The following is a 26,240-nucleotide window of genomic DNA, read 5'->3' on the forward strand; positions in this document are numbered from 1 at the left end:
ATTTAATAAATTTTACACAATTGTTGCTCTAGAATTCACATTTATTTTTATATTTTTTTGTTGTTGCTAGAACTCATGGCCTTCGAGATTTATATTAATTTTTTTGACTTGAAAGACAATCATCAACTATTTATTTAGTTTTTTATAATTTTTGGAAATACATGGTTAAATTATTTTCTTAATAATGAGATTTTGATTGTAAATTAATTGTTAAAAATGTAATTGTTTAATTTATGATTAAAAATGAGATTTTGTTTGTAAATTAATTATTTAAAAATTAAAAATCTAGTTATTTAATACATGGTTAAATATCATATGGGAATTGGGGTTTTTTTTAAATAAAATTTAGTTTATAGTGTATATATTTATGAAACATAGTGTGACAGTCAGAATCCCGTGATCCGCAGGGGGAAGATCAGGTAAAAGATGTGCAATCTCACATCGCCTGGGGAAGGTCAAGTGTAATGATTTTAAAACTGTGTAGGTATGGGACTACACAGCTGAAGAGGGCTTAAATGAATTGATGAGTATTACTTATGCTAACAAGATGTATTTTCTTTTCGGTAGCCCATCACTTGAAAACTCCAAAGTTAAGTGTGTTTGACCTGGAGTAGTCTCATGATGGGTGACCTCCTGGGAAGCTTTCCCAAGAGGAGTGCAAGTGAGGACAAAGCACGCCGGAAAGACTCGTGTTGGTTTGTAGGGTCAATCGTCATTCCAGGAAGCAGACATAGTGACGTGGGGCATTACACATAGAGTGCTTGAAATTTGACTAATTTATATAATAGCAATGCATATTAAATAATTGAGTAAGTAACACAATTTCCAACAAGTTCAACAAATAGGTAGTAGCTATCTAGAACTTACGATACCTGAAATTAACTAAGGCATTATACCACATGGTATGATAGTGTTTTCCATGGATGGTAGAGACAATGAATTTGTTGAGTGAATTTAGGTACCAAACCAAAATGGTCGATCTATGGCTGACGTGACAACAATTTCACGGTCGCTTGATGTAAGGTTCAGAAAGCATAGGATTGGACTTTCAAAGATTTTCAAATGCTTGTTGGTTCATTGTACACGACATCTTCATAAATGACATATAGTCCTACCTCATTGAGAGCGTAGACTTTTCCATTGATGTACCTAACACTTGAAATTCATATGTTGTACACTATTTCTTTGGACTGGCACCTTGTAATATTTCATCAAAGTTAGTGTTCTGACAGGGATAACCACCACATGGTCCTCCTTCATTTGAATTTCATAACCCCTGTTGTTTAGCACATCATTTTCATATCCTATAACCATGGTGTCCTCATTATAATGAACACACTTTACTTTGAATATATAGTGAGAAAGTCGTAGTTGACGTGTAGTGCATGATCGAAGATCAAACAAATAGAGAATATGGTTTGTGCAGTAGTCTCCGTCATCTATTCCATTTGCACTCGACACCCTATAATGATTCACATAATTTGTATTTGGTAAGTTTGGCAATAAAAATTAATATGCACAGGTGGAATATATTTTACATTTAATGAAAATAATTAATTGAAGATAAATTACCTATAATAATCACACAATGTGATATCACCCTCTTGGTGCTCGACATGAGTGGACATGATTTCCCCAATCTATACTGTTGATGTGAGGACAAGTTTCAGTGTGGCAGAATTCACATCCTAGACAGTTGCATCTCTTTTGCCAGTAGTGACAACGAGATGATTGTTTCTCCAGTGTATTGCACTTGAGAATTGAAAATCGTGCAGTGGTTGAGCTAGATGCCACTGCAAGGTCCTATCTCCATTAATTATGTCGTATAGTCTTACTTTATTCCCACCAGCCACCTCGTATAACATACCATTTCGAGTGGGAGCGTGGTAATGGGTGGTAGATATCGGACACGGTAGATCAGGATCATCTCGTTGGTGTATTATCCCTGCTTTGAATTCAGTAGTATCCAATTCTCATGTGGCAAAGGCAGATGTCTCCATAAAATTGTTGGAAGAAGTAACTAAATACGTGGTAGGAGTTCCATCGGCGTCCATCACTTCTGTAACGTCCCGAAAATTTAGAAAGATAATTCAAGCTTTGGTTAGCGTGCCAGAAGGCGTAATTTAATATTTGTGCAATTAAGTGTGTGTAATTATGAATATAAATGTGATTATGTGAATTTGATTGTGTTTAAAGTTACATGCTTGGTAAACATGGGCATTTCTGTAAATTGAACTCGTTAAGGGTATGCGTGTGGATTTATGCTATGTGCTTTGTGTTTCGGCATTTGGGGATCCTGTCCCGCAGTATTAGCGGAAAGTCACAAATATGGTTATTGGTGTTTAGTTGTGAGTGGTAACAAGTGGTAACTCTTGGTGTTAGTAACTTTTGTGAAATTTGTGGGAATAAGTGATATTTTTGCAAAAGAGTGAAAGGACTAGGTTGCCCTTGAGGTTTAGTATAGAAGTGAGTTAGAGGGAGGAGTAGAATGGTCATTTAGGCTCTAAATTAGACAAACCCACAGTTGAATGTTAGCTTTCACGTTCTAGGCTTCTCAAGAGTCCCTTGGTCATTTGGTTCAAGTTTTCAAGAAGAAAGAGGAGAGCACAAGACTAGGTAGCTGGTTTTTTGAAGGAAATTAGAAGTGAATTCAAATTGAGGAAGAGATTAGCAGCCATCCATACCTAGGAATCTCGAAATCTAAGAAGAGGTAAGAGTTTATCATGTGGTTTTAGGTATTTTATGTTGTTCTTGAGGAATGTGAATTTGATTTTCGAATTTGGGTTTTGGGATGAAGTTTTGAGGAACTTAAGCTTGGGAATTTGAGAATTGAAACTTGGAGTGGCATTAAAGGTAGCCTAGGGTCGAAATTCTACTTTAAAGGTAAGGATTCCTTTGAGTTTTTGAAAAGTTTCTGGTTAGGGTTAAGCTTTGTGCAATTTTAGATCATTGAGTGATTTGGAGTTTGGATGTGAGTTTGGATTTGTTTTTTATGCATATTTGTTGTTTATGTTATTTATTAGGAGTTTTGGGTCCAATTGGGACTTGGGGAATGATTTGGGTAAGCTTGTGTTTAGAGAAATGGTGGAAAAACCAGTGTTCGTTTTTGGGTTCTATAGGGAGCGCTACAGCGCTGCTCTTTGGGCGCTATATCGCTTGGGGTCCTTCTAGGCTTTGTAAGTAGCGCTACAACGCTACTTCTTGGGCACTACAGCGCTAGGCAAAAATTCAGGAAGGCAAATTTTGCAGTTTTTGAGAATTCGGTCCAACGGCGCGGGGGTCGATTCCACCACCCCGTTTGGTGGAATTGGAGTTCCCAAGAGCATGAGATTGGTTTATGGAATCGAATTGTAATGAGGATGCTATTTATGGTTCGTGACTAGGTGACCGCTTGGGCTTTGAGACAAGATCGTACTCGGGGGCCGTCTCTTGTAATAATGTTTGTATAAAAGGTAAGAAAATCGTTGTATCCGCAGAGCAAGGCGTGGCCCTATTGTTTGTCTTGCAGGGCGTGACCCTAATGTTTATGTTTAATATACAGTTAAATATCTATGAATATTATGCTATGTGATGCATGTTTGTGAGTGAACGACGAAGGCTGAGAAGGGCAAGAAGCCGAGAACGACATGGGGTCGGGATCGACGTTGAGCACACTGAGTGCAGGCCGTTAGGGCAAGACCCTCCTAGGGTGCTAGAGCCATCCTCTCGGTGAAGACCGCGAACCCAGGGCTTGGTAAAGCACTTCGGACGGCGTTAGCCGCTATGTGTTTAGCCTGTTGGTTGTGTTGTTGTATATTGTGGATTGTTATGTATATGTCATATGTTTTGTGTTGAGTTTTCTTGTTGGGCTTCGGATCACGGGTGCTCTATGGTGTAAGTAAGGGCAAAGGAAGGGTCGACCAACCATGAGTACGGAGAGCGTGGAACGACGGGTACATGTTCGGCCTACCTGGCTACCACGGCCAAGGATATTTTGGGAAAATGTACTGTAGTGGTTGTTTTGTCGCCTAGGTCGACCTTAATTGTATTTTTGAGTTGTACAATATTTTCTAAACAGTATTTTGGGATCCCGTCTGTATAACTTTTCCAAGATATCAATGAATGACCAAATTTTTATACTTTATGTCTTTAAACGAGTTTTTTTTCAATTTGATCACATTTTATACTTAAAATATCGATTAGCGAGCTAATGACACATTTTTAACTCACATAGTAATGACTCTAAGAAAACAGGGTGTTGCAACTTCTATCTCCCAACACTTACTCTAGCAACATGAATTGAATTGGTCTTCTACCTTAACGGCCAGATCAAAAGGCAGAATATCTTCTGCCTCCATACCAAGCGGGACGGAATCAGGGTCCCTGTTATATTTACTAGCCACATAATAAGCCTAGTGTATATATATATATATAAATTCATGTAATTCACATATTTCGTATTTTGAATATAATTATTTAATTTTCGCTTTATGAAAAACACGAGAAAGAATAAAATCTGCTATAATAATCTTGCTACGACTTTATACATCATACCTAAACAAAGTCAATTATATATTATACAATCACTAATATAAATATATATATATATCAGTACTGGTATAGTGTAAAGCAAAAACAATGAAAAGAAGAAGAAGAAGTAGTTAATAATTAAAAATAGAGGAGAGGAATCGGATGCTTAGTCTCCGGTCCATATAAATATTGTCCAAAGAGAAGAAATAAAGTTAAATATTGAAGATTTGCATACACATCCCAACATATATATATATATATATGTATATATATTCACCACATTCATAAGAAAGACCTGTTTGCCACTAATTTAGATGCCTTAAGATGATCTACTTTATATCCCTTTTAAGAAATGGGCCCATCCACATGTTCCTTTCTCCAAATTTAATGCCATAATTTTGTACCAAGTAATAACAATAATCTTAGAAATATGCAATGAGATCTGAGACGTAGATTATCCCTTAGTAATTAATGCTTTTTTGAATATAACAATTTCTCAATTTAAATTAAAAAGAAAACTATAATATTGTTACTTGATTCTTATTACCAGAAGAAGAAAAACAAAAACTCATAAGCAAGCAAGCAATCTTAGAAGAACAAAAATATAAACCTAAGAAAACAAAAAATAAGCAAGTATGGTTGATTCTTTTCCAACTTGATTCCTATTCCCAAGAAAACAAAAATCTAAAAAGCAAGCAAGTAATCTCAAACATTACAAAAAAAAAAAAACAAGACTTTTGTCAATCCTTTTTCCACGAGTATTGCTATAAGGCCAGGTGTCATGGAGTGTTAAACACTTTGTTATATTATTTATAAAATAATATAAAATGTGATCAAATTAATTTTGTCAAATTTTTGTAACATATATATAATTGGGTGTACAAGATCTCACCTAAATATGTAATTTGAAGCATATTTTAAATTTGATTTTCATGGGCTATAATGTTTTATAGTTGTTGGAGGTGTTATTTTGACTATCGTGAAGAGAATGAAAGTTACAAAATCATATAGGAAAGATTTGGACATTCTTTTTGACGATTTTTAAGTGTAAAAAATGTGAGCAAATAAAAGTAATCTGCGTTGCATTGCCTATTGTGAGGCGATGCATCGCAGATGCTGATATTTGTGAAGTTATGCATTGTATGTAGCTGCACAAAGTTTGAGTTGTTTTGAAATATTTCCAATAGTTCAAATAGCTCATATAACTCCTAAATCTTCCATTTATCACAATGAACGTTCAAATGAAATTTGGTAACAACTTATTCAATGGAGTTGGTGATGTTTGAAAATCGAAGGGTGATCCAAAACTCTATAAATAGGAAGCCTTGTTGAATATACACAATTTTGGCTAGAAATTCACAAAAATACTTGATAATTCTAGAGAGCTATTTCCATTTTGTGAGTCCCTTATTGCTTAGAGATTAGGAGGAAATAAGCTTTTAAACAAAGGTGTATAGCTTTATTTAAGTTGGTCATCCTCAATACTCTACACTCAAGATGGTGTGTGTAAGAGTTCTTCTTTTCTTCTTATTCTTGTTCTTATTTTATTTATAATATCATTTCTTTGAGTTTTAATCCTCTTTTCTTCGTCTTCATATATCTTATTTACTTGTATTTTATGCACAAGTCTTGTAACTTTATCTTATCAATCATTGGTCATATTTGTATTCTAGCTTGTTATTGAGTTGTAATTGGTCTTATTTCCACCGTTGAATATTATTATCACTAACACACACTTTATGATATGGCAACATAATTGATGTAGTTTAATATCAAGTCTCACATATTTTAGCACATACCATGTCATAATAAGGTGTAGGGTAGCATAAACACCATAATTTATAATAATTGTGATTTAATAGCAAGTTTCACATATTTTACCGTGTACCATATCATAATAAGGTGTTGGGTAGCATAATTAAACACCATAAAATGCTCTTTAGTAGCTCGGACAAAAAGATTTTATTAATAGTTAAATTTATTGCATTTGTCTGATATAATAATAAAAGTGCATCCTATTTTAATCGACATAATATCAAATTGAGTTTATACTTTTTTGGGCCTTGCGTTTTGTCCAATTATCTGTTTGGACCCTGTATTTTGTAAAATGATTCAAATAGAAGCCTAAACTCGATTTTGGTCAAAATTTTATGAACTAAAATTACAAATAATTCACCAAACTAACAATTTAAAATAAAAATATAATCATTTTATCTAACAACTGTATAGTTATATTCAATTTATCATTCATCAAAATTAAGATTAAGAGTCTATTTGAACTATTTTACAAAATACTAGGTCCAGAAAGAAATTTATTAAAATAAAAAGTCTAACAGATAATAAGACAAAACACATGGTCCAAAAAAAATATATACCCTATCAAATTTTATAAATGGAAAATTATATATTTTTACTATGTTAGTCAATAACGTAAAAATTCTTTTTTATGACAGTGAGATGATTCTTTTAGAAAAGGGTGTTACAAATCTAGCTTTAAGAATCTTACTCAATAAAATTCGCGAGTAAAAAGCATTATTTTAAATAAATATATTATATCATTCTTTATACTAAAAGTGTTAGTAAAAAAAAAAACTATAATTTATTGTGACTAAAATATGTTTTTAATCCTAATAAATTTTATCATTATATATAACTAGTTGTAACTAACATTATATTTGGTGATAACTTATCACAACATTATTTTTGTCACAAAATTTTTTTTTTATAACATGTATCCCGCTAATTCTGAGGAAATTTTGAATAATTTACGGTGTCGAAATTAGTGTTTAACCAGTCAGCTGCACGTACTTGATTTTGTTATACAGGTGAAAAATAGATTATTTGAACTTTGATTTCGGTACATTAAATTATATAAATTTTTCCAAAAAATTGACGAGAAGCATACTATAACTATCATGTACACTATCATATAAACAAATTGAGTTATAATTTTTTCAAATACCGAAAATAAAAAATATCTCTGTGGTACGAGCAAAAGTAATGCTTCTCCTTAAGAAGCTCCCTAAATATATATAAATATAAATAAAAGAACTGTGTGGGTGTTATTGAACCTCTCTCATTCAGATTGAAAAGACAAACCACACAATAATATATATATACTAGATACAAATAACGTGCATATGCACGTTTGTCTAATTTTATTTATAGAATTTATTAATTATTTATATTAATTTCATATAAATTTCAAATAAATATCTTATTTTAATTAAATAATTTATTTATTTTTGTTTAAGTTTATGTTTGTTTTGATTTTTGAATTTGGGGTGACAACAAAAATTATATATTATATGTTTAATGCAATATTAAATATTATACATGGATTTAAATTGAAGTTTCTTGCTAGTTTTAAAAAAAATATATTTGTTGCTAATTGATAGTAGGTTATATTATATGTTTAATATGATATTATTCTAATAAGTGAGTTTAAGTTTAATTAAATTTTATTTAAGTTATAAAACGTATGATTTTATTATTTTTAAATAATTATCATTATAAAATATCTCAAAAATATCCTATTTTAATTTGTTTAATTATTTATTATTTTTAAATAATTATCATTGTAAACTATCTCAAAAATATCATATTTTAATTTGTTTAATTATTTATTATTTTTAAATAATTATCATTGTAAAATATCTCAAAACTATATCCTATTTTAATTTTTTTAATTATTTATTTTATTTAAGTTTAAGTGTTTACAAACTACCGTTAAATATAAAAATATTTTGTTAAATATAAGAATATTCCATTAAAGTTAACACTAAAAATATAAAAAACCCTTAAAACCAAGAATTTTCGTTATCTACACACTTATTATATAGAAGAGATATATATATCAATAGAATTCATTTTTTATCAATAAAATCTTTAAGATGTTTTTTTTTTTTTTTAAATGAATAATTTACGCTTAATATCTCATCCATATCTTCCATTGTCATAAATATAAATATATATATATATATCGATAATATAACTTATTAAAGGATTATGATGATGATGATATTCTCAAATAAACATAATCATAAACGAGGTACGTAGTACTATCACAGCTTGAAACTCACTATAACAAATTATTAAGTCCAACGTACAATTAATCATAAAGCATAATCTATATTATTATTATTATTATTAGTATTATTGAATGTAGACTGAAATAATTAATCATATATAAATATATAAATTAACATGTACTTTTCGTTTGAATAAACCAATTTAGTATTGTTTTCTTTATGATTAAAAAATGCGGTGAAGTAAATACCAATTTATCTCAGCTAATTTAGCTAATATATTTTGGTTGATTTTAATATCACTACAAAAAACAGGGCCTATACCGAGAACAAATGTCCTCGGTATAAGCCCAAATGTCCTCGGTATAACCTCTACCGAGACAATGTCGTCGGTAGAAAGTTATCGGTACATCCGCGTCGGTAAAACAAAACTTCTACCGACGACATTAAAAATGTTCTCGGTATAGGTTTTACCGAGGACATTGTCCTCGGTAGAAAGTGACAAAAGTCCTCGGTACAACCATCCCCAATTTGTCATCGTATTGGTATATACCGACATCTTAGTGGTATATACCGAGGACAATGTCCTCGGTATAGACTTTTCCCCAATTTTTTTTTTATATTTGTTATTCCCTTATTTATTTATTTATTTATTTTGAATTAAATATAAAAAAATAGAATAAAATTAAAACACTTATATTAACACATATAAATAAAAACATAAGAGTATGTTCGCTGAATCAAAATAAAGAATTGTCTTAAACATGATAATGTAATAGTCAATTGTAATAAAATTCATACATAAGTCCTACTGAGTCGGTGCTCCAACATCGGGATCATCGGGTGGTGGTGGGGCACATTGAGATCCCGGGGTGATACAATGAGTCCGGACATGCTCCTCTAACTGTCGAAGACGCTCTCTCATCTCAAACAACTCTTCATCTCTAGTTTGTGAAGGACGAAAATCAAATGGAGTTCGGCCCCTTATGTTAAGGATACGTCCATATCCTTTCTGGTGGCCCCGTCGTTTTCCGAAGACAGTTTGTACCAAAGATATGTCTTCATCTTCAGGCGCACTCGAAACTAGTGTGGAACTCTCAGTATCAGTTGCCTGTGTCTGCTGTGTGTCGCGGTATGCACGCAATTCCTCCTGTGATACAATGTATAATGTAATTAAAATTTTGAAACAATTAAAAATTTGAAAAATGTTTAAAAACACTTAACGTACCCAAGTATTTTTGGCTGTCTCTGTCACCCACCCTGTGCCTGATTTATGGTGAGTATCCATCCAGCTATCCGGGATGGACTCAAGTTGCCCAGTCTCTAAATTGCATTGTCACGTTCATATATTTTTATAAAATTAATAATTAAACGTAAATAAGAAAAATAAACTAAAAAATAATTAATTAACTAACATTTTTATAGCGTAGGGCTGGGATTGACTGAGAACCTCCATAGCTAAGCTCTTTCAGTTTCCTTCTATTTTCCTTGTTGATCACAGAACGTTTCTGCAAAAAGTTATCGTTAGTAATATATTTAATTAAGATAGTTAATTTTAGCAAGAAATTAATACCGTAATTTCTGGGCGTCGGAAAATACATAAACTACTTACTTCCAAATGTGCAAGTATTATTTCTTTCGAGGCATTTGGTACTTTTGACCATTGAGGACAATCCGGATCTGTGTACTGTCGAACAAGTAATCCGAGCTCTCTTGAGAAATTTGAGCTGTACTCTTCGATCTCTTTATATGTTCTCCCCCGCACATCCCACTCGAGAGGGAGAGGACACCCCAACTGTTCCCTCTTTTCCCGCGTGTTCAATCCTTTATGGCGTCCACGTTTATTTGGAGGCGCTATTGTATGCAAATTCAATATTTTAAAATTAATATGGATTAATTGTTAAATTTTAAGGAGTATATCAATGTGTAAAGTATTACCTCGTTCACAATCAGCTGGGATATCTGACGGTCAAATTAATCCACGTGTGTGTCCTAATTCAGAGAGAGGCAAATGTAAGAGTCTTCAATGACTCACCCTCTCTAAACGGGTCTAAGGCTTCTTGTGATGAACACTAAAAAAATATAATATTATCACTAGGTGATAATAACACTATTATATCTTTGGTAATAATTTCTTATTACCAAAGAAAAAAACAAATAAAATTAAATATGTTTTTTTTAATGTCTTATGCTCTTTGAAGTTAATTATGTTGTTTTATGATATCTAACTATAATATATTTCAGTGTAAATATTATTAAAATTATTTAAATTTGACATATTAATTTGGTATTTATTAAATTACATATTTTACTTATGCTTTATTGAATTGTTTTATTAATTAAAACAAAATTTCTAAGATTTGTTTAAAATTTATTTATTTACTTTAGGATTTAATTATTACTTAAATTATTTAATTAATGTTTATTTTTATTAAAATTTAGTTGCATAATGTTAATGTTAATTTTTTTAATGTTAATTTTAAAATATATTTTTTATATAAAAAAACATAAATTACTCAAAAATTGAAAAAAAATTAAAAAAAATACAGAAAAATTAAAAACAACTAACAAATATTATTAAAAACATATTTTTTTAATTTTAATTTTAATAATGATTAAAACTAACAAATATTAAATTAATTTTTTTTAATTTTAATAATGGTTTTCTAATAATATATTTGTTAATTTTATTTAATCAGAACTAACAAATATTATTTTTTTACATATTAATTTAGTATTTATTAAATTACATATTTTACTTATGCTTTATTGAATAGTTTTATTAATTTAAACAAAATTTCTAAGATTTGTTTAAAATTTATTTATTTACTTTAGGATTTAATTATTACTTAAATTATTTAATTAATGTTTATTTTTATTAAAATTTAGTTGCATAATGTTAATGTTATATATTATTTTACTTATCAATTCACTATTTATTAAATTAGAAATTTTATTGAGTACTTCTACTAATATTCACAATATTTCTAAATTTTACAATTCTATAAAAAATTCGGCAGCATAACGACTATATTTTCATCTATCCCAAAATTTAAAATCCTGCAAATAAGACATAAAAAATATCCAGACCCAGATCATGCAGAGAGCATTATAAATACATTTTAAACGACTATATAATTCATAATTATTAGTCTAAATTTTATTAATTATTCAATTTTCTAACCAAAATATTAAAATTCTACTAAAAATTAACAGCAACAAATTAATCATCAATATTCATAAAATTTGAATTTTTACTACTAACATAACCAAAAAAAATTAAAATTGACAACAACAACATACTAACATTACCACCAAAATTTTCAAATTAACACTCAAATATTTAATATATTTACTAATATGTTTAATACACATAAAATTCACCAAAACAACATAGAATTTATTTAAAAAAAAATACTAATTACTCATATAACAATTTTCTAATTCCTAATATCATTTTTACTAATACTTATTTTGAAAACCTAAAAATAAATACATTCTATCTAATATAATAATTTCAGATTTTTATTAAAATTAATATTATATTATTTATATAAAAAAAACATAAATTATTCAAAAATTGAAAAAAAAATTAAAAAAATACAGAAAAATTAAAAAAAACTTACCAATGCCTTCAATATCTTGCTAGCAATCTCTTTAGTCCAACAAAAACCGAATACCCAACCTTCAAACAAAAACTACAAAATATCATTATACAATTTCATAAATATATATATAAAATGAATAAATAAACAATACCTTCAACAAATACACAGAAATCCCTTCACCCTTGGCAATTTTGAGGCTTAAAACCGAGCTTTTTGGGAGGAAAACGGAGGAAAATGGCAGAGGGAGGCGGACGGCTCGGAGAAAACTGAGAGAAACCAGAGAGGAAGGAGAAGGGGCTTCGCGGCTGTGGGGTATATTTATAAACCCTCTACCGAGAACATGTTCTCGGTATAGTTTCTCGGTATAGCAACTAAACCTATTCAAAACCGCGAAAATGTCCCGCGCATATGAAATGTCTATACCGAGGACATGTTGTCGGTATAGTGTTCTCGGTATAGAACCTTTTTTTTGTAGTGTATATATGTGTATGAAATAATTATATAAAAAAAAGACACAGTTCGATCGATATATAGCTAACCAAATTAACCCAGTACGTATTAATTAATTATTATAGCTCAAATGAAGAAGCAAAATCTTATTTAAAGTGGGAATTAAGGGAAAGTTAGTTAATTATAATTACTTAATTACTTGAGTCATACGAAATTAAAGGAGAGGGATATATACAAATATATATATATATATATTGTGGGTGCCAATATATAATTAATTAATTTGATGTTTTCTTTTGTAATAAAGAAGACATCAGCAAGTAATTAATAATTATTATGAGACAAAAAGCTGAATCTGATACATATAAAAATGTATAATACAGAGAATAAAATCAAGAATTGGACGCTAAATATAAGACATTTTATAATTAATTGAAAAAGTTACCATCGATATATCCGGTGGGATCGTTTTGAAATATATATATATACATTTAAAAATGAAACACAATAAATTATTTACAATTTTTTTTTATTATTTAGACATAGATATAGTAAAATCTTTTGGTTGGGCATATTGCCTCTATATTGGTAGGGGTATTTTTGTTTTGACAAGGGAATTATAACCCAATGTTTTTATACGAGGGTGTACATTATAGTTATAGCAGATATCTCATCAGTTTTCAAGAAATTTGGAATAATATATAGTACCGAAATTAGGGTTCAAACAATTAATTATATGTGTGTCAATTTTTTTTATACACGTGTAAAATATACTTTTTTTGAACCCTAATTTTAGTACCCTAAATAATTCACATTTTTTCAAAATTGGTGGGGGATGCTTGCTATTACTATCATGTACACATAAACATTATACACAGTGATATGACAATTTAGTCTAGCCAATTACATTTATTAAAACAGTGACTCTCTATTTTAAAAAACAGTGACACATTACTGTGTGTAATATTTTTTTGTGCACGTATCATTACTCAAAATTAAAACACCCTACAATAATGTCTCTACCAAAAAGGTCCCAGCTATATATTTATACAAACTCAACCGTTTTAAATATATAGAAATTGAACAGTTTAAAAGGAATATGTATACGACTTGAGGATTGATGATTAGGGAAGATTGTGAGTCTTAATTTTATAATGTGAGAGTGATGAATTGGGTTTGGTGTGGATAGTATGTTATTCTTATCGTTGGAAATATATATACATATATATATATATATAATAACAAGTAAAATAAAATAAATGTGTATATATAGTAGCTATAGCAGTAGAGGCTTTGGTACGTAGTCGTCGGATGTTGCCATGTTTATTTCATGAACCATCTACTAATCAATTAACTAATCACCATATCTTTTCTTTAATAACTTAATTTAATTTAAATTAATTTAATTGCCCCCACCTACCTACTTAGTATCTACCTTGTTTATATATAAATATAAATATAAAGATTACTGTTAATTTTGCGTAATATGATTGGTAACTAATTAATTGTTTCGACATGCATAATTGATAAGCTAGAAGGATCGAGCATGCGCATATATATATATCATCATCATCATCATCATCATCATCATCATATGGGTAATGGTGCATGCATGCACGCTGCTATGGTTTGCTTTTTATATTCTATATATTTAATTAAAACCACCTGAAAAATCATCCAACGACCTCTCCTCTCTCCTATATATGTCTCTGTGTATCTAGCACAACTCAAAACGACAACGCTTCACTACCTATACCTATATACCTATACAAACACACACTGCTATTCGATCTACTATCGAAAAACCTCACGTGCTTCTTTATATATATATATATATATATATATATTGAACAAAACTCAAGAACACTAGTCAGTCATTTCTTACATTAATGGCTAAAAATATTGAGAATAATTCATCAAAAAAAAAAACAGAATTAGAATAATAATGGAGCCAATTATCTCCACTTCCACTCTCACAAAACTTTCCATTAATTCACCAAAAGTTGAACAGTACAGCAAAAATTGTAATACAAATAACATACCAACAGAGTTAGAGAGTGAGAAAGAGATTTCATCATCTAATTCATTTTCACATTTTCTTTTTCTTTGAGTAACGGAGTCGAAACTCACCAGCTCCACAGAGGTTCTACCTGGACATTTGTTTTTTTTTTTAAAAAAAGAAAACGACCATCAACCAATAAGACGACGCCACGTCTACAGTCTGATCAAAGTGTTTCCCCTACGTCCTTACGTACACAATCACAGCCCTGCAATGTCACATCTGAATCCACCGAGCCAGTTGGGTCGGGTTGACAATCTCCGGAATGTGGGCCCCGTCGCTCTTCAGAATGCTCGCCACCTCAGCGTAACTCTGGTGCTCCTTCTTCAAACTCGGCTCTTTTCCTGCTCCCGGCTTCTGACTCTTCCACTCGCCTGCGCCCACAGGAACCGCCTCGGCTCGAGCCGGATCGAACTTCTGCCCGAACAGCGTCCCGTTCGTCAGAAACTCGTACGCCATGTACCCGGCCAAGAGCCGGTTCGATGAGCCCGGCTCCTCTGGCTTAGAAACCGATTGCTGCTGCTGCTTCTTAGCGGCGGCTTGAGCCGAAGCCGAAACGGGGAGAGGAGGAGCCGACGGTTTAAAGGAGTAGAAAGCTTCTCTTTCTTTTCGCTTTCTTGAGGCTCCAGGTGTCAACATCCGACGAGAATTGTAATTCATCCTGTGGCCCTTAAATCATGCCACGTCAGAAACGAATCCCTCCAAAAAAACGAATGTGGTGTGTTGTTGTGGCAATCGAGAGGGGTAAAATAGTCACATCGAAGACTACATCATCGGGAGGGTAAAAGCGTCAAATCACTTCCGTCCTTCGACGCAAGGGGGTTAAAACAGACAATTCACGCACACAAACAAAAATATCATCTGTCTAGCCTCCAGCGAACGGGGGCAAAATCGTAAAATCGAAGACAGGCGTTTTAAAATGGAAGAAAAGGAAGAAAAAAGAAAAAAGATAATAGTATTTTAATTGAAAGATGGGATGGGATTAGGTCAAGAGGAACAAATCGGATCGCGATGGCGGTGGCGGTGCTAGTGGCGGTCTGGAACTGATGCGGCGGATCGCCTTGTACGGACGGCCGTGAGAGAGGCGGAGCCGCCTGAGATGGGCGGAGAATAAGAAAGGAAATGGAAGAAATGAGCGAAGAAGTTATATATTTATAGTGAGCGAGAGAAGGGAAGAGAAGAAGGAGAGAAATGAGAGAGTAGCGTGGGTCTTGGATTTATATTACATTTTTTGCTATATATATATAGGTCTGTAGTTTGGGGGAAATATCGATAATGCCATTCTCAACTGCTAATGACATAACTGTCCTTGTATTATTTATTTATTTATTTATTTATTTTGAGAATGAATCTCCTTCAACAAGTGTGGCCATTGCATTTTCCAAAATTGTGTTCTGTTAGTTAGTTTATAATATTGTGTTATAAAATATATCATATTGTATATTATATTAAAAATGAAAAAACAATAACCTACATACATATTTTTAATTACACATTTTCAGCAAGCAAATAAATTTACAATTGTTATTGTCTTTTTCCCATTAAGAGATAAATTTCAGCCTTTGGTATATGTTATTTGAAAATTAAAATATTTTTATATATTTTATTGGTTTAAATTTCTACTAGTAGAAAGAATTAAATCTGTGTGGAGTATTAGTAAGTAAAAGACCTTAATATTCCAAGTCAACAATTACATGATTAATTTGTAGGCTTACGTTCATGAGTCATGACCACCAAATACCTAAAATTGTTGTATATTCTTATCATGATTACTAAATTACAAAATTGCCCACATTTGCTCATTTTCAAAAATGCCCAAATACCTGAAATTGTTGTATAATCTTATTCTTATATAGTAATTAACTTTTATATTTTGTTTTCTCAATTTTATCCTATTTAAACTGAATGCATATACATATTTATATGATATAATATACACAATGGATAATTCTACCAAAGAGGTATAGAAAATACTTTTACCACCGTAGTGTCATTTTCTATTTCTGGTATTTGGAAAAATTATAACTCAATTATTTTTTTATGATGGTATATATTATAGTTATAAAGACATCTCACTTATTTTTTGGAAATTCTTACTAATTTATAGTGCCAAAATCAGAGTTCAAATTATATGTTTTCTATGCATATAAAAAAAAATTAGTCACACGTGCAATTGACTATTTTAATACTAATTTGGGCACAGTAAATTATTCGGAATTTCCTGAAAATTAGTGGGATGTTTGCTATAACTATAATATACACTATTATGAAAAAAAAATTGGGTCTACGGTATGAGCATTTTTATCCCCCTACCAAAGAATTATCCATACACAATCTCTAGTAAAAATATTATATTTCATAAAATGCTGACACATATTCTACTTCAACCTAAATATATTCCTTTTTAATCAAAACACTTACTTTTATATCACATTTTTTCTTTATTAGTTTATTGTATTTTTATTATTTTGCTAAGAGTTTATTAGTTTGTTGTATATTTAGTGTTTTGTTATACTCTTTAGTTATGAGCTTTATTATAAATATTTCTTAATTATAATATTTAACTGTTAAATTATTTGATAATAAGTATAAACCGCCCACATCGCATGCGGTGCAATTTGAGGTTTGAGGTTTATGTAATGCAGGTGTGATTTAGAAAATTGTTCAAATCGCATATGCGGTATGGTCCAATAAATTAACAAAAACCCGCACCACCCGCATCACAAACACCTGTAATTTGGATCACTGAATTGGTGAATCTAAGAAAGGTAATTCATCATATTTACACTATATTTGGTTGAGAGAAAGGAAAGAAAATAATGAAGGATAGAAAATAGAAGTGATAAGTACTTCTCTTATGTTGTTTGATAAGGAGAGAGGACAAGAAAAAGAATAAAATAGAAGTAATTTTAATTTAAATGTATATTACAAAACCAAATTCCAATTTGTCAACAATACTTATCTTTGATATTAATTAATGATTACCCAAACTATTTAAACTTATTATTTTTGCAAAATTGACTATGATTGTGACTTGATTTACCTCTATATATCTTCACATGATTCGTACCCCTAAACCCAATTCCATCCCAATTCTAATCCTAACTATATGACTATAACCTCAAAATTAACCTTATATTGATCTCGATTCTCGACCCCAATTCTAGCTTTGACTTGACTAAGATTCGTCAGAGATTATAATTAAGTATTAATATTGCACAATAATAATAATAATAATAATACAATACAACTCATACAATTGAACAAACCAAGCATATATAAATTATTTATGTCATCCAAATGTATAATCAGTAATTATAATCTAAAAAATAATAGTACCACTATCAATTATAAATTTGAATGTGAGTGGACTCTATATTTTGGAAGAAATGTTTTTCCCCCAAATTATAGCACATTTACACTTTTGTTTTTCGAATTTTTTTGTTTGACAAAAATACCCCCGAATTATATCATTTGTAGACTTGTGTCTCTTCCGTCCAAAATGGTAATGTTTTGATGATATAGTAGTTAAAAAATATTATTTTTTTAAAATTAATTGAATTTAAATTAGAAAAAATAAATAAAAAATCATTTTAAATAATAAAAAATCAATAAAAACTTATTTTTAAATTATATAAAATCTAATAAATAACAAATCAATAAACATATATATTTTTTTATTCCAAATATATATTTAAAAAAACTAAAATCTATATTTCTAAACTAAATTAAATTAAAAACTCAACCAATTCTATATTTTATATGTAGATAATTAAACATATTTAGAAAATAATCAAGCAAAAAAATAAAGATTTTAATTTAGTTTAGCTCAAAGTATAATTTGATTAGTTTAGAAATATTGAGTTTAATTTTTTTTAAATTATATTTGGATTAAAATTATTTATGTTTATTGATTTTTTTTATTTATTGGATTTTATATAATTTAATAAATTTAAAATAAGTTGCTATTAATTTTTTATTTTTAAAATAAATTTTATTTATTTTTTCTAATTCAAAATCAAGTAATAAAATAAAATTTTAATATTTTTTTAACTGTCATGTCATCAAACTGTTAATATATGGGACGAAATGAACAACAATCTACAAGTGTTATAGTTTGTGGGTATTTTTCCAAAGTAAAAAAAATTCGATGGCAAAAATCTACAAATATTATAGTTCGGAAGAAAAAAATAATTTTTCCTTACAATTATTTAAAAAATAAATAAATTAAACAAAGTATTAATAATTAAATAAATTAATTTTAAAATAATAATGAATGTCGAACACAACAAAATATTCACATTCAATATAATATTCACGAATAATGGGAATAAAAGAATAAAAGCTCAGATGAAGCTTATCACTAAAAGTTTGTCTATCTAAAAAAAAATTCTCACTTTTTTTTTCTCCTTTTGATTATTGCTCGACAATTGTATTCACTATCTCCATAATTAAGATTTTGTCGAGCTTTAAAATTAAAGATTAAGTCTAACTTATAATTATTTTTTATTAGTCCGGAATTATGGTTATGTTTGAATTCATGCACTTTTGTTTGTTTTGATTATTCCTTTTATTAGTGCACCAAAAAAAATAATAATAATAAGTGAATTCAAACAAGTGAGTTTGTCAAAATTTTAGCACATATTTAATAATTTTGTAATTTTAACACCAAGAAAAATTACGAATATTTATACAAATTAAGTACTGGCAAATGGGTCCAGATTTTAGAATCAAATTAATAAGCACCATGTGGCTTCAATTTTTATTTTTAAAGTCAAGTCCAATTTTGTTGTGTACTTTTATTATTATTATATATTGTTACATCATAAGCTCATTATTCGTGTCTTAATAATAAACCCTAGCTGTTATAATATTTCATTTTCATGTATGTATATGTGAGTGAAAAATTCTTACCATTCAATTAGATGTATGTAGGGACAAAACACAATGATACTTTGAGTTGAATTATTTGTTTTAGAAAAGGATTGTAATGATAAATTATTGCATATATTGGAAATAAACTATATTTAAATATCTCGATATTGATGAGGTGGAAGGATACCATTCTTCATTAATTTAGCATAAAGAAGAGAGAGTAGCTCTCTTCATTATTGTGATGATCATTGTGAGAATATAAAAACATAAATGTATGAATTGCTATAGTCACTATATATTGTCTAGTCTAACACCACATGTTGTGTTGATTAATTAGTGTAATTTAATATCATTTCTCACGAACATCAATCGTCGTATGCTGTGTTATGTGGTGTTTGCATCTTAAGATGTCATATAACAAACAACACTTTAAATAATATGGTGTCTCTAATATCACATGTCAGAGCATATGACTTTCTACAGATAATGACCACACATAGAGTCAATAACAATACTTGTTATGATCGATCGTGTTTTGTTTGTCCTTCTCGTGTTCGAAACTTTGATCATCCTAAATATAGTTTTGGTTTTCACAAGTTGACAGATTAACTTGGAGGATGTTCTCGTACGTGGTGGCCTCTTGGGGGGTTTGTTGCGTCTTCGACTACATCATTTTGTGGTCCTGGCCGGTTTGAGGACTTTTGGTTGTGATTTTGGCTAGGTGATGCTTGTTGGTCGCGCGTTGCTGTTCATGCCTATTACCTTCTTGTTTGAGTTTTGTTTATGTTCTTTTCTTATAAGACGGAATAAGGTTGCCTTATTGGTTTGGGTCGTCGTTTCAGTTTATGTCTGTCAATTTATCTATGTTTAGATAAATTTATCTTTTTTGGTGTTGTGTCTTTTGGTGTTCTATCATTATAATAAATAGCTTGATTAGCCATTATAGGTCATCTCCTTGTGAGATTTATATTAACATTTTAATGAATCGGGCAAAAAAAAAAACACTAAACTTTAATTTACTCCTTTGCTTATATATCATTATAATATATAAATAAGATATTTTTATCTTAAAATCAATTGACGTTAAGTAAAATAATTTTTTATTTTATAATAATATTATTGTTCCTATATATTTTCCACGTAAGATTTTTTTCATATTTAATATATTGTAAATTTAACTTAGTTTGATTGATAGTTCTTCATGTGGAATTATATAGACATGTGGAATTATAGACATATTGATAGTTCCTAATTAATATTTGCATGATATCATATTATACATAGCTAGGTTTTAATTACATAATTAATTTTTCATTTTTGTCGACCATACAATTTGGAGAAATGTGATCGAGTATGAACATTATTTCGTCAGTCAAAATCAGAATTAAGATACCCTTATATATATATAAGAATTTTTTTTGTCTTCATTATTTTAAGCCCTATCAGTGGAGTTCTTAGTATTCTCGACCCAAGAACAGTTTTTGGTAGGGGTGTTCATTGGATGACATCCAATGTTTTTAAGCCCATCCGATCCGATCCAACCATCCAATTGGATGTTGGATTTTTGGAACCGATCTGATCCAATCATCTTGAACCAACCGATCCGATCCGATCCAATGGATGATTGGATCGGTTCGGTTCCATCCATTGGTTATCCATTGGATCGGATTGGATCCATCCGATCTTTTAAAACCTTTATTTAGGCTGATTTAAAAAATATATATTATTTCAATTATAAAAACACTAATTACTCATCCAAATAATAAAAATATTTAATTGTAATATTTAGTTTAGGGTTTTTTTAATCATCCCATGTGTGCAAGCCTATAGTAAGCTACAGTGATGTATTAGATGGAAATTGGATCGGTTCGGTCGGTTTTTATTGGATGTCGGATGGTCATCCAACAACCGACCGATCCAATTTGGATTTTTAAAAATTACATCCGATCTGATCCAATAGTAATTGGACATCCAATTTTTGGCGGTCGGTTTTTTTTGGATCGGTCGATTTTTATTGGATCGAGTATTTTCTGCACACCCCTAGTTTTTGGTGTGATTTTTTTTATGACTCATGTATACTGTAGTTGTTTAGAGCATTCTACAAATTTTCAAAAAATTCTGAATAATTTACAATACTGAAAACTAAATTCAAACATATTATTTTCTAGTAAGTTTGAAAATCAAAACTTAATTTTTTTTTTAATAGTAGAGATGAATGGAAAAGTAAAGGCAAGAAAAAGAGTTTGACTGTCATTGGAAAACACACACCAATCACGTGGTGACAACAATCATTGGTCCCCATTGACGGAGACAATTCTATTGCGAAATTTGCACACACAAAAAATAATGCTTATAATAATTAATACTAATCATCAACTTGTAATTTTGTAATCTCATTTATAGTTATATGGAAAAGTACTTAACAATTTAATAAGGATGTTATAAGCCTTTGTCCTCTTTTCTTTTGGTCACTTATGAAGTAGAATGATTCTTTTTTTTTTTGGTCTTAAGATGAAATAAGAATGCAATATTAATGATAGTAAACTATGGGAATTCTAATTAATTAAAAAACGTGTTTAAATCTTCAAATTTGCTTTCCATTCTATTAATGCAGGTAAGGTTCATTGATATATTTGTAGAGGTGTTTGTTATTTGATTTTTTAAGATGTCTAATATTATATGAGATGTCACTTTATAGTTGGTTAGCAATATTCTATACAAATTAACGAGCAAAAATAATGAAAATGAAAATAATATATATAGATGAAGAGTTGATGATGATGGTGTTAGAAATTTAAATAAAGAGAATGGAGAAAATTAATAAATATAATAATATATTATTAATTGAAGAACAAAAAATAAATAAATACAAAATAATAAATTATAAAACTGGTAATTATAAAGAAAGTCGAGACACGTAAACACGCTTTCCTTAAAACAGATTTGCCCCCTCTACCTGATTGGTGTTAGAGGATACGTGAGCAACCACTTCCCAGGATACAACGACTAACGAGTAAAGGAATATACCACTTTCACTACTCCAGCGAACTCGGATTAATACCTTCACTCTATCATCTTAAGGCTTACGAAAAGCAAAGAAGAAGAAGACAAGAGAGCTTTTTAGTGAGTGACTCTATTTGTTGGTGTCTCTAGAATGAAAGGTGAAGCCTTCTTTTATAAGCTTCATATGGGGTGGAATACCAAGTGTGGACACAAGGGAATTAATGCCAAAAATCCCACAAAATTAGTGATATTGATCAATCACAATATTTACCATAATTTTTTATATCAATCAGAATATTCACCATTATTACGGTGATTATTGATTACATCCTTGACCAAATCTGCATTTATTAACAGCTATCAATGAACGACATTTAAGGCATCAATTTTCCATTAACACATTAACCTAAACTGGCTATTTATTATATATAAAATATAATTTTTCATGTCGGTGGGGGTGGTATAAATTATTTATTCTTAATCTTATTATTATGTATATAATTTACTCACATCACATCACATCACATGCATATACTTTGTTGTATATCCAAATAAATATAGATATAGTGATATAGTATTAGAGGGCTAATCTATAATTTAGGCATGCAATGCATGGGAAAGTGAAACATATATATATGTGTATATATAGGACTATAAATGATAACATTATTGTGCTCACTTTTTACAGACACTGACTCGACTGGAACATGTTTTGACCACTACAGTATCCAAAATCACCAACATCACTATTTGTTCATTCACCAATTCTTTTTCTATTATTTATATTTGGGTAAATAATATTTTGTGTCGAGGGTTTTGTAAAAGTTATTTGATTGAGTCTTGTTTTTTTAAAATGATAATTTAGATTCTGAATTTTGTAAAATGAAATAAATTAATATCTTGAGTTTAATTTTTTTTAATATGAGTATAACTAAAATATTCTCATATTTTATTAATTAATAGATTAAATAAATAATTAAAAATTAAATAAAAAATCATATTATTTGAATTTAAAATAAAAAATAATTAAAAAATAAGTATTTTTAATGTTAAAAATAGATTTGAGATATAATTTAAAAAAAAAACTAAAACTAAATCTTTCTAAACAATAAATTAAACCTAAAAACTATGAAATTATAAAATATTTTTAAATTTTAAAACCCTAAGACTTTTTTGTTCTTCACCTTCTTCATCATCATCATCTTCTTCTTCTTCCATCCTCCATTTTTTTTTTTGTAGGTAACTTGAACTCAAATCAGAGCTGCGACGAATGTTCACTTGAGATGGAGCACGACGAGGACAACTTGCATGCAGTGAGCATCTTGAAGTTGATAGGAATTGAAGCTGCGACGGAGCACGACGCGAAGGGAAGGAGCTAGATGCTCGGCGATGGAATGGGGGCTCGGGGACGGCGTAGATCTGGACGGTGCAGATTTGGACAGCGCAAATCGGGGACGACACCACTGCAGACGAACCTCGCCGACGTTCGTCGACTCCCTGGGCACCACGGCAGACGAACTTCACTGACTTTCAGCAATAGCCGACTGGGTTCAAGAGCAAACTTGGGTTTGAATATTTTTGAGTCTTTTGTACATCTAGGTTTATTTTTTTTGTACGATCCAAAGCCAACGAGGATGGGTTGAGCAAGGATGGGAAAAGCTTGCATGTGATGGATCTGGGGAAGCAAGATCAAGACTTGCGTGCGAGCATGTCAATTTTTTGTTTTATTTTATTTTAAAATTAAATATTACATTATTTAATTTTTAAATTTTTTTAATATTAGAAATTAATTTAATACAAAACTAAATATTAAAATTAATTTTTTTTAAATTAAAAACCCAAGAGTATTTTGGTCATATTTAAAAAAAGTTTGACCAAAATCTAGTTCAGGGTATTCTTTTGTTTTATTTTGCAAAACGCAGAGTCCGAATTGTTATTTAACAAAACACAAGATCTGATTGATAATTTTTGCAAAACATAGAATTCAAAATAATATTTACCCTTTATATATATATATATGTATATATATACAATATCATTCACTCGATTACTATATCATATTTTTCTATTACAATGGACTACATATATATAGGCTTTATATATACCCTTAATTTGACCTCTTTTACTCAAATTTAAAACTCATTATCTGAATATGTTTATTAAACCAGATCAAAAATATTATTTATTCGTTTTCTTATAATACTTTCAGTTTATAAATAATAGTAAAATTAAATAAATATATTCTTATATATTTTCATATCGATTAATGTCTATATATATATATATATATATAGTCGCCGTATTTTTCGTCCAATAGTGATTTCTTTTTACACATTCGATATACTCCATTCATTAATTTTTCATTTAACTTATAAACACAAGACTTTCTCTTTCTCCACTCACAACTACCTGTATATACTTTTTATTTTCCCTCTTTACTACTCAAAATACTTTATCCCTTTATTTTTTTTCTTTCAATAATTTCTTAGTAAAAAATAAAACTAAAAAAATTACAACTTTATATTCAACTTATTTTCTCATAATATTATTGACAAATATTTAACATTTACCCCATAATGAACAATATATATGTTAAAAAATTATAATTATATGAGTTTTGGTTTTTATTGTTGTAATCTATGGAAGTAAGAAAACAACAATAATAATAAGAGAAATTGGTAAAAATGACATTTTTTAAGTGATTTTTCACTCTAGTTTATTTTTGATAATTTTTTACAAAATGACATCTGTCTAAAATTCGACCAGCTGTCTAAATTTTTCGACTAACTGTTTAAATTTTTCGACCACCTGTCTAAATTTTCGACTAGTTGTCTAAATTATGAGAGACTATTTTGAAAAAAAATTATTAAAACTAGACTAAAGTACAAAATAACTTAAAAAAAATATGTTATTTTGCCAAAAAAAAAAAAAACTCTAATAATAATAATAATAATAATAATAATAATAATAGAGCAACCAAATGCATGGTCGAAATGTCCAATTAATGTTCCCCTATAGTTAGGATCTTATTAGCTTTTAGAGGGAAATGTGCTGTAAATTGTAATCATGCACAACCTCACAATCACAATGTCTCCCACCAGGCTGATTTTTTTTTTTCAATTATTTATTTATTTATGATAATATAAAAATTAACTAAAATTTTAATAAATATTATTTCAAACTAAAATATAATTAACTTTTTTTTTGTTTGCAGGAAAAAAAACTTAACTTTAAAATTATTACTATGCATGAAAAATTTATAAAGATAAGCCGGAATTTTAGTTTGATCATGGTCAAACTAACCAATGTGTAATTCTCATGCTATGTATCTAAAGTGAGATAAGTTGAAAATTAGCTAATTTAATGAGTTCTTAACTAAAATTAGCTCATAAATATTTTTAGTTTAATTCTACTCATTTTTATCACAGATAATTCCAAAAATATCCTTGACCACATGGTACTCTTCTAAAAGCAGTATCCATCAATTATAGGGGTATAATAGGTATATTGATTGAAATAGTGAGTATTATACTAAAACTTAAAAATTGTAGATAAAAAAGAAATGACTTACCTAAAAGTGGTTACTTAATCTAATTTCTATATCTTCTTAAAGTTGACATTAATTAGTAATTAAGTCATGAGACTTATTATTATCTTTATTCAAAAAGGCATATATATATATATATATAGGTACAACTTTGTAGCCAT

The 26,240-nt window shown here is 29.4% G+C and overlaps 1 protein-coding gene and 1 long non-coding RNA gene across 2 annotated transcripts; both read right to left on the reverse strand.

The window, feature by feature from the left end:
• Positions 1–9,966: 9,966 nt before the first annotated feature.
• On the reverse strand, positions 9,967–12,557 carry LOC133816818 (uncharacterized). Its single transcript, XR_009885477.1, has 4 exons — positions 12,297–12,557; positions 12,164–12,222; positions 10,476–10,529; positions 9,967–10,391 (listed from the first exon to the last, which is right to left on the reverse strand). It is a non-coding gene; the product is annotated as an uncharacterized LOC133816818 (long non-coding RNA).
• Positions 12,558–14,529: 1,972 nt separating this feature from the next.
• On the reverse strand, positions 14,530–15,842 carry LOC133819996 (uncharacterized). Its single transcript, XM_062253390.1, has one exon. The coding sequence runs from the start codon at positions 15,312–15,314 to the stop codon at positions 14,871–14,873; it is 444 nt and encodes a 147-aa protein (XP_062109374.1). The 5' UTR covers positions 15,315–15,842; the 3' UTR covers positions 14,530–14,870.
• Between the last annotated feature and the right edge of the window lie 10,398 nt (positions 15,843–26,240).

Source organism: Humulus lupulus, chromosome 2, assembly GCF_963169125.1.
Source record: "Humulus lupulus chromosome 2, drHumLupu1.1, whole genome shotgun sequence".
NCBI lineage: Eukaryota > Viridiplantae > Streptophyta > Magnoliopsida > Rosales > Cannabaceae > Humulus > Humulus lupulus.